The sequence below is a fragment of the Thalassophryne amazonica genome, chromosome 5 (assembly GCF_902500255.1).
Source record: "Thalassophryne amazonica chromosome 5, fThaAma1.1, whole genome shotgun sequence".
Lineage (NCBI taxonomy): Eukaryota > Metazoa > Chordata > Actinopteri > Batrachoidiformes > Batrachoididae > Thalassophryne > Thalassophryne amazonica.
The window spans coordinates 85445358-85466038 of record NC_047107.1 but is presented as its reverse complement, the minus strand read 5'-3'; the positions used below and the strand labels follow the sequence as shown (position 1 = coordinate 85466038).

At 40.6% G+C, this 20681-nt stretch overlaps 1 protein-coding gene across 1 annotated transcript in view; it reads left to right on the top strand.

The window, feature by feature from the left end:
• The window catches only part of cspg4b (chondroitin sulfate proteoglycan 4b), a 72402-nt gene that overhangs the window by 33156 nt on the left and 18565 nt on the right, over positions 1-20681 (top strand). The window contains 1 exon segment of the mRNA XM_034170764.1: positions 18152-18350. Coding sequence (XP_034026655.1) covers positions 18152-18350 — 199 coding nt within the window.

The window sequence follows — 20681 nt, the reverse complement described above, 5'->3', positions numbered from 1 at the left end:
CTTACGCTTTGCGCCAAACCTGCTCCAAGCAGGTTATGTTCCAGGATTAGTGTGAGGTTTCCGCTTAACCACTCCCTTTATAAGTACCGTCCATCCACCTGCATCACTCCGAAGACAATGCCGGCCTACCTGGATGATCCGTTTGATATTGGGGCACAAATTGTGAGAGGCTCTCTCTGCAGGGCGAGGGTTTTTAAAGACCACCAGAATCCGCTGACATACCCGGACGATATTCTCTATGAAAGATATAGATCCTCAGCCGAGGGAATTCGTTATCTTTGTCAGCTGATCGGGCCAGACGTCTGTAACATCATCCATCGTACACTGTAATAAAAGGCTGTTGTTTTTACAGGAAGACGCTGGCAGCTGTGGTCACCACTGTAAAAAATACAGCGGTTAAATGTACAAAAAAAAAAGAGCTCTTGTTTGTAGATGTAACAGTTCCTTTAATGTGAGTCAGCCGTGGTTCATTCACTGTAAATCTATATACATATTATGTCTGTAATGTTATCCACTGTGCTGCTGTATGTTTTACAGGAATTCCCTGGTAATCACAGCTGCCAGCGTTTTCCTGTACAAAAATAATTTTTTACAGTGTAGCAATGCCCCGACGATCGAGCAGATAATGTGCCTTGTGCCTATTTTGCCAGTGGACAATTTATGTATTCCATCTGTGATGCTGAACATCTGAGCAAGAATACTGTATGTCGTATGATTCGCAAGGTAGTACTTGCTCTAGCTAAACTGTTGGATGCATTTGGCGTTTTCCCTGGCCATTTATCCGCAATGCAAATCAAACAAGGGTTTTATGCAATCACGGGTAATTACTAATATCAAAATAGGTCTAATGCATGTCCATTAATTAGGCGAAGTGGGGCTTATCAAGCTATGAATATAAACCTACCTACCGGATGTTTTTATATTTCATCTTCACCTGCTGCCAGGTGCGTTTGGCACTGCTATTGCATCTGAAATATTGACAGGATTAGGAATAGTAATCATACAGTCAAGGTAGCCTATTTAGGAAACATTAAATTAACCTAACATTTATTAGTAGGCCTATGCTCACCTCTGAATCGTGTTACATCTGGGCGTAATTAATGGAACAGGGGCATTTTTCTACACATATCAGACATTCCACGGGTTAATCATCTGTAACAGATTTGGAGAACAATTACGCATTTACCCAATCAGCAATACGTTTCCAACTAGCCTGTCTTGCTTTATTGGCAGACGATGTGTTCGATTTCCCCCTTAACATTAATTTAAATTCCTCGTAGCTCCGCATAATAATCGTGCATTCTTCTTCGGTAAAGTAAGGTGACCGCGTCATCATTGAAAAATGGTGACGTGTGCTGCAAAACGCCCCTTTTATGTGAACGCGCACATACTCCACTTAGGTTAACACAGGTTCAACAAATCATCATATTCAGCGTCGTAGTACCGCTTACCACCACTTGAGGGAACCAAGTTTTGTCAACCCCGGTTTAAAAGGTTGACCCTGGGTTACATCTGAGTAAGTTAACCCTGCTTCGTAGTACAGGCCCCAGGTCTGTAAGAGATCATTTGTTTCTATACCTGTTGCTTTAAATGGAAAGAAGCTGCTCTTTGCCACTCTGCCATCTTAAAAGAGGGGAGCATGTCTCGGTCTTTTTTACATAGCCCATGTTAATGCCCCCGTCACACTAGAGGCCGAATGCTGCCCGAACTTTGACACACATTGGGGAAGTGTCAAGGTGGATTCCAAACAGTCAGGCAGCCTGAATGTTGAGCACATGCACGCAACTGTCAAGGTGCGTTCAAGGTGTGTTTGAAGTGGAAATATATGGAATGGCAGTCGAGATGGACTCATTCTGACTGCGTTCTAAATAGTTTTATGTGTCAAAACAGCATTCAAAACAGTCTGACCACGTTCGAGGGAAATTCGCCATGGACAGGCACGTCAACTCCTGCCGGCATGTCCCGGTTGTGGCAGGATGAGCTGGACTTCACCCCGGTGCATCCCATTCAGGGTGCACAAAGGGAATGTAGTAATGTGTAAAACCAGTGGCACACAGTCATTATGTGCACCAGACGTGAACATTGCGCAGTCAAACTGAAAACACTGTGTGTCACTACGAGTCAAAGCGTGTCAGAGCTGCTGAGCTGCGCACGCGGCTGAACGGGCTGTTACATCCATAATAAGCATGATATTACAGATATATTGACGTTCACACCTTGATGATTAAGCCTGCGTATGTCGACCATATTAAAGACGCTGACATACATTAGCATACGTCTAATAAATTAATGCAGCTGTCACACCTCGACGATTAGCCAGTGTATGCCAACAGCTACGTTTCCACCGAGTGGTTCGGGTCGGTACTGCACGGTGTAGTGCAGGTCTGAAACGGAGTAATTTAACTTTATTTTATTTTATTTATTTTATTCTGTCTTTGTGGATCATTTTCATCACAACCAGAATGCTGATGACTGTGGTAAACACTGCAGTGAATGAATGAAGCGCTGTGACTGTAAACTTTTAAAACACTGGTCGCGATCAGACCGTGACTGGCGCTTTGATCAGTACCCCCTCTGACTGATCTGGCGGTCCTCTCGGTCTGGCCGCACTTATATATTCACGCTGCGCTCCAGCACTCCACACATAGGGGTGGAGAGTGAGATGTACTTCTGTGTTGCTGTGTTACGATTCTTCACTGCTGCCAGCACCACTGCTTATAAAGCGCAAAATGAGTTCCTCTTCAGCTGATGTCCAGCAAGTTTGTCAGGAAGCTTCTGTAAGCATCGGTGCTTATGGTGCACCCTTTACTTTTCTTACATGCTTGTAAAATATTTACAACCCCTGGAAAAAAATTATGGAATCACCGGCCTCGGAGGATGTTCATTCAGTTGTTTAATTTTGTAGAAAAAAGCAGATCACAGACATGACACAAAACTAAAGTCATTTCAAATGGCAACTTTCTGGCTTTAAGAAACACTAAGAAATCAGGAAAAAAAATTGTGGCAGTCAGTAACGGTTACTTTTTTAGACCAAGCAGAGGGAAAAAATATGGACTCACTCAATTCTGAGGAAAAAATTATGGAATCATGAAAAACAAAAGAACGCTCCAATACATCACTAGTATTTTGTTGCACCACCTCTGGCTTTTATAACAGCTTGCAGTCTCTGAGGCATGGACTTAATGAGTGACAAACAGTACTCTTCATCAATCTGGCTCCAACTTTCTCTGATTGCTGTTGCCAAATCAGCTTTGCAGGTTGGAGCCTTGTCATGGACCATTTTCTTCAACTTCCACCAAAGATTTTCAGTTGGATTAAGATCCGGACTATTTGCAGGCCATGACATTGACCCTATGTGTCTTTTTGCAAGGAATGTTTTCACAGTTTTTGCTCTATGGCAAGATGCATTATCATCTTGAAAAATGATTTCATCATCCCCAAACATCCTTTTAATTGATGGGATAAGAAAAGTGTCCAAAACATCAACGTAAACTTGTGCATTTATTGATGATGTAATGACAGCCATCTCCCCAGTGCCTTTACCTGACATGCAGCCCCATATCATCAATGACTGTGGAAATTTACATGTTCTCTTCTCTTTATAAATGTCATTGGAACGGCACCAAACAAAAGTTCCAGCATCATCACCTTGCCCAATGCAGATTCGAGATTCATCACTGAATATGACTTTCATCCAGTCATCCACAGTTCATGATTGCTTTTCCTTAGCCCATTGTAACTTTGTTTTTTTCTGTTTAGGTGTTAATGATGGCTTTCGTTTAGCTTTTCTGTATGTAAATCCCATTTCCTTTAGGCGGTTTCTTACAGTTCGGTCACAGACGTTGACTCCAGTTTCCTCCCATTCGTTCCTCATTTGTTTTGTTGTGCATTTTTGATTTTTGAGACATATTGCTTTAAGTTTTCTGTCTTGACGCTTTGATGTCTTCCTTGGTCTACCAGTATGTTTGCCTTTAACAACCTTACCATGTTTATATTTGGTCCAGAGTTTAGACACAGCTGACTGTGAACAACCAACATCTTTTGCAACATTGCGTGATGATTTACCCTCTTTTAAGAGTTTGATAATCCTCTCCTTTGTTTCAATTGACATCTCTCGTGTTGGAGCCATGATTCATGTCAGTCCACTTGGTGCAACAGCTCTCCAAGGTGTGATCACTCCTTTTTAGATGCAGACTAATGAGCAGATCTGATTTGATGCAGGTGTTAGTTTTGGGGATGAAAATTTACAGGGTGATTCCATAATTTATTCCTCAGAATTGAGTGAGTCCATATTTTTTTCCCTCTGCTTGGTCTAAAAAATTAACCATTACTGACTGCCACAATTTTTTTTCTTGATTTCTTATAGTGTTTCTTAAAGCCAGAAAGTTGCCATTTGAAATGACTTTAGTTTTGTGTCATGTCTGTGATCTGCTTTTTTTCTACAAAATTAAACAACTGAATGAACATCCTCCGAGGCCGGTGATTCCATAATTTTTGCCAGGGGTTGTAGTTAGTGTTTTCTTTTCATTTCAACTCACTGAATCAGTGCACTTGAATGTTTTCCATGAATATATGAAACATTTCATTTGTTAGCTCCAGAATTGTTTATCATGATGTCATAGGGCTCTCAAATTGTTGCTGACAGTGCTGATTTTCCAGCCCCCCCCCCCCCCCCCCCCCCCAAAAAAAAAATACAGCAGTGAATTGTGAGGCAGGCTTTAATTAGGAAAAAGACACAGCTAGACAGGATCTCCCTATTTGGCGCTTTAGCGTCTTTGCACTTATTTGTATACTGGTTTTAATGTAATTATTTTTGTAGGGTTTCAAATTTTATAGGGGATGGTATTATCTTTTAGGCTGTTTTAAGGCAGGCTTTATGCTGCCCAAGAAGAATTTCCCTGAGGGGACAATAAAGCATATTTTATTTGATTCGATATGTCACAAAAGTCTGTGTGCTTTTCTCATCCCTCATGACCTGCATTTGATTGTCCCGGATCAAGACCAAGATCCAGCCTTTCAATGACTTTGTGGACTCAGCCATCAGAAGTGTATCTGTATGTGGTGAAAGTGTTCAACTTTCAGAGACATTCACTTACCTCTTCCGTTGACATCCTAGAGACACCTGCTTAAGAGCTTATGGAGTTATGAGGTTCACTGGACAGAGGTGTTTGGTGATGCAGATATCTTAGCAGGAGAACAAAGATCCAAATCTTTAAGGTATGTTAGTAAGACCTGGATGCTAACTACTACTAGTAGCATCAGGTAATAAGTAGATGTCTTTGGTATTAAGTCTCTTTGGAGGGCCCTTGAGTACTGCTGGTATCACTTTGTGTCAAACAAGTGGTTACTTAGTGAGAATCAGATGAGACATATCACTTGCATTGTGAAGGAGCATCAACTATGAAATTTTTCCATATGGCACATTTCTCTGAGTTTGATCCACCACATAGATTGTGGGTCCCAGAGGCTGGTGCAGGCCGAGAGGAATCCCTATGTTTCTCAGGGCTGCAGCACAAAGCTGGTTACTTTTGAGATGTGGGGATGGATCAGATATCTGGCTGGGTGGTTGCCATCCAGCACCCGGGGCGGTCCCGTGGTATGGTGGATACGGCACCTATGCGTGCTCCCAGTCTTGACTTGATTATCATATTTGTTTGGTACTTTTCTGGTTTATATTTGACATGTAGGAGTATAAGACCTGACAGGGTCTTTGGGGCACACCTAATGCACTGGTGATAACTGATTGGTTACATCCCTTGATGTGCTACTACGGGAGAAGTTACAGAGTGAGGTACTGGTGATTGCCATAGTACTTTCACTTATTGAGCAGAGCTGTTTTCATACTCCAAAACAATATGCCCCACACAGCTCACATCAAGATAGTTTGGTTAACACTGTAGCTGGTATAAATGCACATCATAATCATAGCTGTAACTAGCACCAGTCCCAGTAGGGTTAGGTTACTGTTCAGCAGTGGTGGCCACAGATAAGCAAAAAATTAACTTCGATAACAGATAATCAGATAACTGAAAAGTTATCTTTGATAAAGATAAAATGATAAACCACCCAAAAATGTATCGGAAGTTACAGATAACCGATAAATTCCATTATTGTCTCTGGTACACTTGCAACTACTAACAAAGCGTGATTTGAGTTTTAACACCACGATTGCTTCTGGAAGCATCAAAAGCAACAACAGACCCAAACAATGAGTCAGCACGTCTGTCTTTGAACATCTTGCCCCCTGCTGGAATCTCCTGTTTACTACATGGCTTCCAGCACAGAAGCAATCTGAGAGGAGCCATAAAGCTCAACTCTCTACTCAATCATAAGGCTGCCATCAGGCGGAGGTCTTGGAAAATAAAGCAATGCTGAGTTATGGTTTGGTGTATAAATAAAATGAATACTGGTAGAATAACTCCATTAATGTCAATTCTGTCATTTGTACAAAGTTAAAATATAACATATCTTTTAATGTTGAATAATGCACTAATTCTGAAGTTTTGCAACAAACAGACAGATCGCAAAGGATTCTGGGTAAAATGTGCCTCCGCTAAACACTGATTGGTTGAGTCATTCATTATGTAAACCAACACTTTAATGTGACGTGTGGTCGTTGTGTTGGTGTTTACAGATAAGTGTGCTTTTGTAAAATATTCCTTTTTTATTGTAAAAACAGGCATTTTCAAAAAGAAAAAGCCAAGTTGTAATTAGATAACCATCTGATATAACGGTGTCAAAAATAAATAGAACACTGCCATGATCTACTCGCTGGTGCCAGACGTTCAGTACTTAAGCTGGGTTTACACTGTGCAGGTTTTGGCCCTTTTCAGTTGATTTTTCATTAGTGCCAGAATTTTTTGGATCGCACCGAGTTTCAGGTTAATTGCGCGTCCTGCATCGTTTAGTATACATGGAGTAACAAGCTGCGTTTAATATCTTGCGACCACCTCTCGCACTGTGCCTGTGCAAACACAGCAGACCTGTCTTGTAATGTTTTTTGTTTTGTTTTTTTAAACTTTGATGTCTCCCATCGAGAGTTTTTGTAAATTAAGTTTGGAAAAAAAGCTTCTGTTTACGTTTTGCTTCTGGAAACACAAGTCCGACGTGTGGTTTTTGAACGTACAGTGTGTTTGAGAACATAAATCGTGCGCTCTGACCTTTTACACCGTACGGTTCTGTGGTATAGTTTCAGCTGGAACCGAGTACAGTGATTGAAAATATCAGCCCAGCTTCAGTTTGAATACTGCCATGAACACTGCTGGCCAGTAGATGGCAGTAGAGACCGTGAAAACTTGCCAAAACAAAATTCCAGATAATCTGTCTGCTGCTACTCTGCTACGTTTACGATGCGTGGAATTTAATAAACGCAAACACAATAACGTCTATAAACCCAGAGAATATAGTCACAAGAGTTTTAGGCACTAGAGTTTAATGCTGTCATCCGTGGAGCCTGAACAGAGTGTCTCAAATGCATTTTTCATGTCGTGAATGTACTGAGATTATCCTATACCCATAATGCACCTACACATAGCATGTGCACACTAAAACCTTAAAAATTAGTGCATTACTTTAAAACTAAAACATATCAGCTATTTTCACTTATAAAACTTCAGACATGATGTTAATTTAAATAACTTGTCTGAAATTAGTTTGGTTAAAATTTGAACCATAAGTTAAAAATGTATGCCTCTGGATGACTTGGGTGCTATTGCCAGCGTATCAGTGTGGGGTTAAAAGAAATGAGGTGTGTGTGTGGTGTGTGTGTGTGTGGTGTGTGTGTGTGTGTGTGTGTGTGTGTGTGTGTGTGTGTGTGTGTGTGTGGTGTGTGTGTGTGGTGTGTGTGTGTGTGTGTGTGTGTGTGTGTGTGTGTGTGTGTGTGTGTGTGTGTGTGTGTGTGTGTGTGTGTGACCAGTTCTCCTTTGCCTTCAGAGGATAGAGCAGTTTCTTCTAGAAGCAGCTCTCCTCTTTTTGCAGAGGGTAGAACTGCACATTTGCTACAAAACATTTAACAGGTAGGTGTTCAACTGGTTTCAAATTTTATAAGAGTTTGTAGCTGTTCATCTTTGTTTACCACGTTAACAGTCTAAAATTATCGGACAAACTTTATTGGAAGATAATTAGTCCAATAATGGTTTTTAAAGTTATCTGAAAAGATAATCCAATAATGAAAACATTATTGTTGTGTGGGCCGCCAGAAGAGGATGTACTGCTGGCCCACCACCAAAGGGCGCCCTGCCTGAAGTGCGGGCTTCAGGCACGAGAGGGCGCTGCCGCCACGGACACAGCCGGGAGTGACAGCTGTCACTCATTAATTCCTGACAGCTGTCACACATTCTTCATCATCGCACTCCATAAAGACCAGACGTCATCTCCACCTCATCGCCGAGATATCATACTTCATTGGAGGTAATATCCTCAGCCGTTTGTGTCTTTTGCAATATATCTGTATATTGTGAGTGTTTGCAGGAGTACCGGTTCCTTTTTCTGTGGAGGCTGAGTGAGTGCAGGACGGCACTCTTTTTCCCTGAGGAATCACTGCGGTACTCTGCAACATATTGAGTGAGAGGTGGAGGTGGCATTCCCACCGCTGTTGTTACTGGGTGTACACACACCCACACTTGACTGTCTTTGTTCTTCGCCAGCAGTACCAGATCCGACAGTCGGGGACGGTGATCACCTGGGAATTCGGGACTTGGCGGCTCCAGTATTCACCAGGTTCTGTGGGGGCGGAAATCGTGTGGGTCCGGCTCTTCTCAGGACAGACGTCTTCTATCCTCGAGCCTGCCCACACGTCACCTTTGTAATTTGACTGTAATTATATTCTGAGATTGTCTGTATGTTCGTTGTGCACGTTTCACAACATTAAATTGTTACCTTTTGGCTCATCTATTGACCGTTCATTTGCGCCCCCTGTTGTGGGTCCATGTCACTACACTTTCACAACAATTATCTTCGATAATTATTGGTTATCGGATTATCGGAACTGTGCCCACTGCTGTACAGTGACTCTTCCAGTGGAAAAAGTGCCCTAAATCTTTCTGAGAGCAGGGTATTTTCTGCATGCCCAGTAATGCATTGGAGACACTGTGACTATGTTTAACATGAAACAACCATATTTAATTGTGAAACATAGATATGAATTGATTTTGCCCTTTTAAACCAAAGCTGCTTCAGTGAACTGTGATGCTATTTTACATAATCTGGTTTGTGGTCTACGTGGAAAATATTTCTAGGGCTTCTTATAAATATAGAGATTAGATATGAAATCAAATGGAAATAACCCCAGGCATCACGCAGACATATGTTGCTGCAAATATGTGCCATGTGCTTCTGTCCAGCACTTCATTTTGTTGAGTGGTGTGATGGCACAGTCTAGAAATAGCAAACATTGATGCCATATCTGTTGCATGATGTCTTTTTGCTATTTACTCACCAGATTAATAAATATTTGCACCATCTTGACTACCTGTCTCTGCAAAGCACTTTGTCTGACATGATGTTTAAGGTGTGTGTCTTATATCGACTGCCGATGTACCGAGTTGTGCTCCTGTCAGGTTCGTTGGTCGGATGTGGTCCAGCTGGACACAGAGTCTGAAGTACTGAAGTATAGGTCTCTATTGTCTTTGCAGCCTCTTCAAATGCTCAGTAATGACCAGCAAAAAAAAAAAAAATAAAATAAAAAATAGTGGAATGTTTATAGGAATAGTCAGAATCGTGGTGTGATTTTTAGTCCTCCTTTGTCTTTTGACCTGCATCTTAGAGACCTAACAAATCCTTCTATTTCTTTTCGCATTTATCCCTGTCCTGTCTGTGGCTGATTCTGAAACACTGATTTGTGCTCTTTTGTCTTCCAGCTTTGCCAACTATAATGTACAGTTTGTCTTCAGATGACTCACAATAGAGTTTCAACTGCAGTAGAACTGTGAGATTTTAACACGTCAGCCCTGTACTGGGCTCCCTTTGTTTTGTAAGAGCAGATTTTAAGGCTCTGTTGATTACATAAAGGAGTGAATGTGCACCTGCTTAGCTCACAACCCTTAATAAGCGTTACCCTGTTTCTTGTCCTGCGGTCTCAGAATACAGGCTTACTTTGTGTTCCCACAGTAGCCTGTAGAGCTGTTGCTTTCCGTGCTACTGTTTTGTGAACTGAATTGGTTACAGACGTCAGACATTTAGACAGAGTTGAATCATTTTATACAAAAATGAACAAGACACCTTTTTATAATCAGAATGTGATTTTATTTTGTAAGTTTTATATCAGTGGTTTTGAAACTGTGTGCGCCAGAGTTCTTCGAGGGGTGGGGGTGCAAAAAATAACTCTAAACATTGTTACCCAACAAAAGAAAAAGGGGGGAAAAGGACAATGAAAACATTAACTAACACGCCAGGAGCAAAATGGATACATATTTAGTGTGTAAATCTACCAGTGAGAAGACAGTTTGGGGCAACCAAAAAAAAAGAAGAGAGAGGACAATCTTGGTTTGCTCCTCATCACAGTGCATCCTCGCATCAGCTGCCTGTGCGCGTCAAAGATCCAGACTCATTGATCACACTAAACAAGAGGTGAGACTAGATGAGAGACTAAATATGTAAAAAAGTTTAATTAATATTATTTATGTTAAAACGTGTTAGTTATGTCAAAGATGTTTAAAAACACTCAGATGTTTAAATGTTAAAATGTGACGAAAGGTAAAATAGAAGAATAGAAAGTTAAAAAAAACATTTGAAATGTTTTGAAAAAGGTGTAAAATGTGTGAAAGAATAAAGTTCTTTAAAAATATGTTTAAAATGTTTACAAAGGCTGTAAAATGTAATTGCATAGACAGTTCCTTAAAAACATTTAAAATGTGTTTAACATCTAACAGAAAAAAAAAACACACAAAGATGTTGAAGTTGTGTGTATGTGTGTCATGGTGGGGGGGGGCAGCTATTCATTGTTCTCTGAGGGGGGCTCACTCTAACACACTTTGAAAACCTGTCTTATATAAATAAATTATTAATAATAATGATCATCATACTACTAATGAGAATAATTACAAGTCGCATTACATTATTCTGCTTATTCTGATTATTATTGTTTTTTCCAGTGCTGGTCATTGATCACTTGCTGTCACGTTGATTTAAAAGCAGTCAGAGATGTGTTTCAAAAATTACTTTTTTAGTTTTTTTTTTTTTTATTGACCACAAGGTGGCTCTCTGTCACTGTACTTCAGATTCTTCTGGTCATTAGATTTTGAGAGATTATGGTTCTTGAAAAATGCACACAATATTTATGATCTTTTTATTGTCTGAAACAAGGTCTTTTCAGTGCTGTTCCATGGTTTGTATTTTTATGAATTACTCTGTGCACCTCAGGGACAGTGACGTCACATGCAATATGAAATTTAGAACAGGAGCAAAAAAAAAAATAAATGCAGTTTTCCCTGTTATTTCAGGTGTGTGTGTGTGTGTGTGTGTGTGTGTGTGTGTGTGTGTGTGTGTGTGTGTGTTATGGTAGACACTGTTCATTTGGTCAAAAATGGCTTTAGCCAAACCTCCAGTGGCTTCATTGGCTCCAAGATATACCCTGTCACCGTTTACATTTTATATCTGTCTATGCAGTGAAATTGTATCAAATGTGTGCATGGAAAATACATCAGAATTAGAAGAGTAAGCAAAATGTTATAGTTATGAAAATGCAAACAAACAGAATTTGGTTCCAACATTCAAAGAAATTCTACACAAATGGTTCGACACTTAATACGCTTCCTGGCAGGCTGCTGCAGCCATTTGAGCAGGTAGCATCCCGCCATGTCTGACAAGTTGAAGTGGATTGCTTAAATTTAATGCATGCATCTTTCCTTTGATGTGGGTGAGTCATGTGACTCACAGCCTTGTTTATCAGGCCGATCTTGGTGTATAGTAGTCCCTCGCTATAACGTGGTTCACCTTTCGCGGCCTCACAGTTTCGCAGATTTTTTTTTTGTGCAATTTTGCATGCTTTTTTTTTTTTTTTTTTACAGCGCATTGTGTTCTGCGTCCTTATCAGGCGGCAGGTCGTGGCACCGGTCGACATCACCACGATTTCTCTCACTGCCTCTGAAGCACTTACTGAGTCTGCGGGCTCGGTAAACGCTGCAGCAGGCCACTCACACCGCCCTCCTGTCTGCTGTGCGGAGCAGCGCCAAATCTGGCAACGGGTCCAGAGACTACGCTCGCTGTTTTTGATGCGTATGTTGACCGCAGCCGCAGAGCTCCGTGGCCACCGAGAGAGGACTCGGATTCTTTGCGGGTCCCGCATCCGTACCTCCAGAGGCAGTGAGCGAAGGGAGAGCACGCGCATTGTGTTCTGCGTGTGTCGGTTTATAATCTTCTCGCCCAGAAGAAAAAAGAGAATGTTTACACAAGAGAGAAAAATGAGAAAATGTTAATGCCTGTTTGAGAAAAGTGTATAAAGTGTGTAGTGAGGGGTTTTACAGCCTTAAAACATCTATAATAATTGCAAAAAATAGCGCTGACTACTTCACGGATTTCGCTTATTGCAGGTTATTTTTAGAACGTAACTCCCGCGATAAACGAGGGACCACTGTATGTGACTTCACCACACTGTGTATGTGTTACACCAGAAGCTGCAGGGTTTTAGCCATGCTAATGCTCCCCAGAACCATTTTACTAAAAAAAAAAAAAAAAAAAGTCTGAAAGACCTAAATGACATGGTGAGGAGCTTGGCGCATTAATGTTGGCGACATAAACATATTATTTACTGCTGTTGTAAGTTACATATATCATTCAATAAATCTATCAATCTCGAGAATACAGAAGTTTCTGTTCTTGATATTCTACTTAGCAATGATATTTTCATGAATACCTTGAATAAACCCATATGTATGTACCATTAATCCCTACAATAGTTTATCATTAACAAATCATGTCAGTCATGTTCATCTCAAGACCTTCATACACCCAAGCAATTTTGAACTATGGTGTATCACAATACAATCAGCACAATATATTTACATCAACATATGTTGATGTTCAGTCCAAGGCTTTGCCTTAGTTAGTCAGAGCTATGAGTCATAAAGTCACAGGCCGGCAGCTCACTGTTACTCACACCTGAGACTAAATTTATTTTGAAAGAATTTTAGCACCATCTGGACTAAATCAAACATGAGCCAATGATGTTATGATGAAGTGCCGGTTAATTATTTTATTTCCACTTCCCTGACCCTTCGTGTCTAATTCTGTGCTCCCTGTCACTTCTCAAATTAACATTAATCCACTTTGAGAGCAGCAGTGTGAACGTGGTGACAGCTGATGTGTGCAAATGTGTGACCACATTTCTTATTCAAAATCCTGTATAGCCTGTTGAAAACACTTTAAAAGCGAAAGAGCTCTCATGATTCATTACTGGGCTCCTTAGAGCATTTATTAAATTCAATTAAATGTATTAAATAGACCTCCTTAAAATAAATGAAAGCCAAACTTAGACTGTGACATTGTGGCCTGTGAGTTTTTATAGGATAACTTCAACAACCTCAAGAACATTATACATGAGCTGTAGCCACCAAAATCAGAAGAATATACAGTCTCTATAACCTGGTGAGTGAAATTCATGTTTCTGAATCGATTTGTCTAAATGGTTATAATACACTATAACTTGTGTAAGAGAAAGTGGCATTCATGTTATGCAATAGCTCCACTGGAGTGTAGAAGCTCATCTTTTGTTGTCAAGTGTCTGGATGCTTCAGTAGTTTTGAGTTTTGAGTGTTGATGAGTAGAGACGTTACACTGTCATGATGCTTGAGGCACTCGTGGAAGCCGGGCCTCAGCGGAGTCTCATCAGCTCTTCAGTACATCCAACTGTGTTTACAGTCTGCACAGCTATATTTAGCTCCGGGATGTCCTTCATTTGAATTTTGCTGTTGAATGAGACACGAGGAGTGCTTGGTGGGACATTTTTCCATTTAGTCAGAGATTTTTTTTATTTTATTTTTGCTATTTCAATTATATTGTGTAAAACGATGAGAATGAAGGAGCAGGATGTACGGCAGACCTTCATGGGTACATTGCATTTGAACATTGTGTTTGTTGGGATAGTTCCAGCGACAGCTGAGAAAGACCACAGGCTGGGATCCAGTTGGGCAGTTTGGGCTAGAATTAACAGGAAGCCAATGAAGAGAGGCCAATATGGGTGAGATATGCTGTCTCCTTCTAGTCCCCGTCAGTACTCTAGCTGCAGCATTTTGAATTAACTGAAGACTTTTTAGGGAACTTTTAGGACAACCTGATAATAATGAATTACAATAGTCCAGCCTAGAGGAAATAAATGCATGAATTAGTTTTTCAGCATCACTCTGAGACAAGACCTTTCTGATTTTAGAGATATTGCGTAAATGCAAAAAAGCAGTCCTACATATTTGTTTAATATGCGCTTTGAATGACATATCCTGATCAAAAATGACTCCAAGATTTCTCACAGTATTACTAGAGGTCAGGGTAATGCCATCCAGAGTAAGGATCTGGTTAGACACCATGTTTCTAAGATTTGTGGGGCCAAGTACAATAACTTCAGTTTTATCTGAGTTTAAAAGCAGGAAATTAGAGGTCATCCATGTCTTTATGTCTATAAGACAATCCTGCAGTTTAGCTAATTGGTGTGTGTCCTCTGGCTTCATGGATAGATAAAGCTGGGTATCATCTGCGTAACAATGAAAATTTAAGCAATGCTGTCTAATAATACTACCTAAGGGAAGCATGTATAAAGTGAATAAAATTGGTCCTAGCACAGAACCTTGTGGAACTCCATAATTAACTTTAGTCTGTGAAGAAGATTCCCCATTTACATGAACAAATTGTAATCTATTAGACAATCTATTAGACAATTAGACACACATAAGACCAGCATGGCGCATGAGAAAAAGATTGCATGTATTCAAGGGCGTAGGTTTGGTCTCGGCTTTGGTAGGGACAATACCACCCCCCTGCCCACCACCACCACCACCCCCTAACCCACTCATACCATTAGACGCACAAGTACAGCATAATACATAACATATGACGACATAATGCTGAATAATTTAACACTTTATTTACATTAAGTGTGTAGGCAGACAAAGAAATAGCTTAAATAACAAACCCAAAATCACGAATCTATTCTATAGGCCTACACCTGAGAGAACAAGACAACAAAAAAAATACTTGTGGAGCTAACAAAAAAAAAAAAAAAGTTTTTGCAACCAAGATATATAACTATTCTCTTCATCAATAATGCAGTTGTAGGTATCTGGCAACCTAATTTGCCAACAAAAAAAAGGGCTTTACAATGATATATAGGGTGTATTATGGTAAACGTAAGCCTGTGATGTCATAACGCAGAGGAAAAACACTGACGTTTCACACTAGTGCGCTGCTGATTCTCATTACCGTAAGTTCTCATGTAAGCCCTCACGCTGAAAAATTTCAACACTGACAGCAAGCCAAGAACCCGTGCTTTCCAACAGTATGCTATATGTTGCATATATTACGGTAAAGTGCGTTCGGTGACTTTTGAAACGAGGGAAAAGTATGAAAAAGAGCGCAAAAGTGACAGAAAAGTACAGACAGCAAACATAAATGTAGTAATTTTTGAGGAAAAGGCAGGGTGTTAGTGTCATTTGTGAAGGTGTGCGTGCGTGTTTGTGTGGGTGTGCAGTTTATTTTAAGTGTGGCGCACAGCATTGTTCGCAACCCCTCCCCCCCCGCCCTTCTTGTTTTTCTGCGCCGGAGCAGTGTTGCCAGATATGAAATATGAAACTATCGTACCAAAACCTCAAAATTATCGTATTTTGGGAGAAATTATCGTACACAAACAAAACGCATACAACGTAGCTATTTTAGCGTTTTTTTTTTTAATTTACAAAGAATTTTATGTCACATTTTTAAACAGTAATTATAGTAATGGGGAAACTATGGCACAAAAAGAACGCAAATGCACTACCAGACTAGAAAGATTTTTTTTTCTGTGAAGGGACACAAACGTGTTAATTACCAGACTAGAAAGAGTCGAATTCAACCTCGAGGTCGCTGTTGTCATCCGATGCCATGGCCACTTGTGCAGATTTTGTTGAACACAGAAAAAAATGTTGACACCTCCATAAGGAACTTTAACTTTTTTTTATTCTTCTTGTATATCGCTTTGCTCTTGTTGGTTGTTGGTTGGGGAATCTTCCTGTCACGGTAAAGATTGGATGGGAACTCATTACTTTGTATGGAGAGGCGGCGGGCTTTCAAATGACTGTCCCGGTCGCCCAAAGCCAGAATTTGATGCCGCCTGAGTGCAACACCTGCAAAATGATTCTTGGGTGTCAGAGAGAGATGCGTGTTTGGGCAACCAACTGAAATTATCGTACATATTGGATTTTTCCCTTTATTGATCGTACATTTATTGATCGTACATCGTACAGAGGGCAAAACTATCGTACAAATACGATAATTATCGTACATCTGGCAACACTGCACCGGAGCCACCCATCCTCTGCGCTCTGGGACCTCCCACTTTACAAATTAAGCACTGCCTGCCACGAGATGCGCTTTGTTTACGTCCATGTGAGAAGAACGTGAGCTAATGAAATTGCAACATGGGTAACCCTGTCACTCTGGCACGTCGAAAACACAAAACGTGACGACTAAAATTATAGTATCGAGTTCGCAAAAAAATAGTGAATGATTTTGTTATATAAAAAAAATTCTAAATATTGGGAGGGACTATTTTGCCATCCCAAAATATTGGTTGTGACTTGTCCCTATGGTCCATATGCAAACCTACGCCCCTGCATGTATTCAAATAACCTGCATGTCCTCAGAAGTAGGAAGAAGTCGGTGCACCCTGATGGATGGGCTCCTGTTACTTCTTGATTTTTCTCATGTTCTGGTTTTTGTTGTTGCTGCTATTACTTAAAATTGCCACATCTACACAACTGCTCTCTTGTGCTCCTGTCAACTTCCCCTATGTGTGGTTAGGTGGCCAACACCTGTTTATCTGTGTGGAACTTAAAGTCCCACAGCACTTAAGCTCTGCTGGTCTCAACCACCTTCCAGTCTGTATTTGACAAAGATGGTCATGTACAATAACTCAGTTACTTGATTGTGCCTGTGTATGCTGTCCCAGCTTGCACCTTGGACCCTGCCACTTTGGGCTGAACCATGGGGGACAGTCTGTATGGATCATGGATCAACTACACCCCCACCGCCGCCGCCAATGAAAGTGTATGCGTGCTGCGAGCACTACAATAATCAAGTTAACATTCACCCGTAATTGTGCAAATATTTCAGTAGCATGTTGGAGCACCCCTTGCTAACAGATGCTATTCATTGTAGCATATCCAGTACAAGGCTGAGCGAGTCCTCAGCCAGTGTTGTTCCACTTTTCCAGCATTTCTTATCACAGTTGTTACAGGCTTTCTAGGGGAGGGCCTCAGTTGACAACTTTTCTTCCAAGCATGTCCCACAAATGCTAAATTGGGTTGCAGTCTGGTCTTTTGGCAGGATATGCATCTGTGTTACCCTTCTTTGTTGCTCCATGAACTCATGGATTATGTGAGCCCTGTGGGGTCTTGCGTTATAATCCAAAAAGTCGAAATGCTGGCCAATTGTTCTGCATCCATATGGTATGGTTATTGCCCTGCAGAATATTGTCCCTGTCTAACCAGCATTCAGGTTTCCATTCGGGGGAGGTCCCTTGTCTTTTTCTGTACAGTGTGAAAATGATGATTTGTTTTGCTTTTTATTAAGTTGTTTTATTGTCTGAAATCCTTATTTATAAGAAGACGTTAGACGAGCACCCCAAATTAATATGCACAAAATATAGCACGTTATACTGTCAGTACAGTAAATCCCTGTCAGACAAGATAATCACGAAGGGTCCTTGGGCACGGTCCCTAACCCCCAAACTGCTCCTGGAGTGCGGTTGAGCTGCCATGCATGGGATCGCACTGACATCAGTGTGAGTGTGTGCATGAATAAGTGAATGTGAGGCATCATTGTAAAGTGCTTTGAGTATCTGCTTCAGATGAAAAAGCACTATAGAAATGCAGATCATTTAGCATTTATTTATTTTTGTCTCTTGGCTTGGTTGTGTTGTTTATATTTAGATTAGATGCAACACTTGTGTCCATCTCTGTCTTGTATCCAGGTGTGGGTGGCCTCAGTGACTGAGGTTACACCAGAGGATCTGAGGGTACAGGACCTGGATACAACACCAGAAGAGCTTCACTTCATGGTAAATACACCCAGCAACGGACACCTAGCCCTGAAGAGTGCCCCCATGAAGGAGGTGTTAAACTTCACCCAGGCTCACATAGACAAGGGCCAGCTGCTGTTTGTTCATAAAGGTAAAGTCTGCTTTTTATTTGTGTATGGAAGATTCAATCAATTCATCTTTAGTTGCTGTGTGTCTTATTGTATGGTTGAGACTTGGATCCAAGTCAGTGACCAAAGGCGATGCCTGGGTGTCTTTGGTACTAGGTCTCTTTGGAGCATCCTAGGGTATGGCTGGAGTGACTCTGTCAAACCAGCAATTAACTAGAGAGACTCTGAAGAGGAGTATCGCATGCATTGTGAGGGAAGGACAGCTACAACATTTGTTCATGTGGTATTTTTCTCTAGGCATGATCCAGCACATAGGTGCCTCAGTATAAACGCCCACATTTCACCTGGCTGCAGCAGATGGAACATTCCTGTTGAGTAATGGAGATAGACTTGTTGTCTGCCTGGAAGGTTGTCATCCACAACTCAAGGCAATTCAGTGATGTGGTGGATGTGGCAAAATGATCATGCTACCCCATCCTGGATACCAATTAAAATCTGTTTTTTTTTTTTTTGTTGTTGTTTGTTTTTGTTTGTTTGTTTGTTTTTTTGCTTTATTTTAGTTATTTGTTTTTAAGGCAACTTAAGATGTGCTCTGGCACAATTTTAAGATGTAGCAAAATGTTCTTTTACGAATATTATTTTGTCTTAGGTAGCTTTTTTTCCCATAGACTGTGTATATATACTGGACAAAGCCTGGGTGATGGCACCCATAGGTTTTCTATAAAGACCCGAGACAGCCAATATGAAGTCCATGTCTGGGCCATGGTCTAGGTGTCACCATGTTGATAGCAGTGGCACAATGAACTCAATGCATAAAGCGGTGTGATGAAAGATGCATAAACATGCCCCTTTTTTCACATTCGAACAACAAGTGTTTATTAAATCATATTTTTGGGGACTGCATGGCAGTTCTCCTAACAGTTTGCTTTGGTGTGGACATTAAAAGTTGGGAGCTGCTTATTTTCTCAGTAATCATGCATTAAGGGGCTTAATTGATTAGGCTACTGACAACTGCTAAAAGTGCTAATACTGCTGAATGCAACATTAAATAAGATGAGCATTTTATTGCAGCAGGGAATGTCTTAGAAGATCTGTTAGGATGTTTTACCACACAACAAGCCATATTATTACAGGTGTTTGAAATAAAATGCTCCAGATGACACAGTCTCCACAACAGCTTGCAGCCGCATCAAGTGGCCTCCGAACTAATGATGCTACAAGAGGCAGAAATTAGTAAAAGAAGTTCAAAAAATTCCCTCGCATAGTTTTCATGAAGGAGGAAACTGTCATATTTGCACATCTGAGTGCTCCGCGCAAAATTCTATCTGTAGGGTTGATTGCCATTTGCACAAACTCGGCCAAATATTAACAGTGTTGCCAACTCCTCAGTAAGAAAAGTAGCTATTGGCTGTCCAAAAAGTTGTTACAAGTCACTAAATGACGAAAATAAAATGTGGGAAAGACCACTGAATACATTATCAACCTCTTAATAATGTTTGGTAAATTCCATATTCATAAATGCAGACTATTGAAAAGGAATGTACATGGACTTCTGGCTGAATTTGAACAATATATAAGCAGACTCTCCCAAATGTCACAAAACTGTCACGCTTTATAACAGATGTTTAAATAGAATTAAAATGAAAGAATCCCTTTACTCACTGTACAATTTATTTTATTTTCTGTCTATTTCTATGTATAATGATAATACTGTGAATGTTATAGGATACCGTAGTCTCGTTTGAGGATGGGCACTAAAGGGGTAAAATATGACTCATATGACACAATTTATCTACTTCCAGGGTACCAACCACGGCATTTTTAATGGGTTTTTGTGCAGATTACACGCAAACAAAGTGAAAATGCAAAGAAAAAGTGACGATGCGGTGATAAAGTGGACATGGGGTTTGTTTATGATCCGGAGTTCAAACATGTCGAGGCGCTTTTGCAGGCGAGAGAACGGAGCTACTCAGGTTAGCTGTATAGGCTAACACTTACAGACGCAATGTCTCCCACTTGCTTCGTCCTTTCTTCTCCACTGGGAACCGAAAAAAAAAAATCTTTTCACCATTGCTTCGGTGATTGCAGCGGAAAACAAAGCAGTACACCATTTATCCATATGAAGTTATGCTGTGTATATATTAAAGGGAGGTCCCCGTAAGTGGTCAAATCCCACAATGTCACGGAGGGTTCAAACGAGACTGCGGTTGTTAATGTATTTGTTGAAATAAAGTTTGGGGGGGGGGGGGCGTTGTGGGAGAGACAAAAAAGTGAGTAAAACCACCTTTAAAATATTTAGAATTACAAATAAACTTGATTCTTGGTTTGTTTATTTATTTTTGCCATTAAAATTG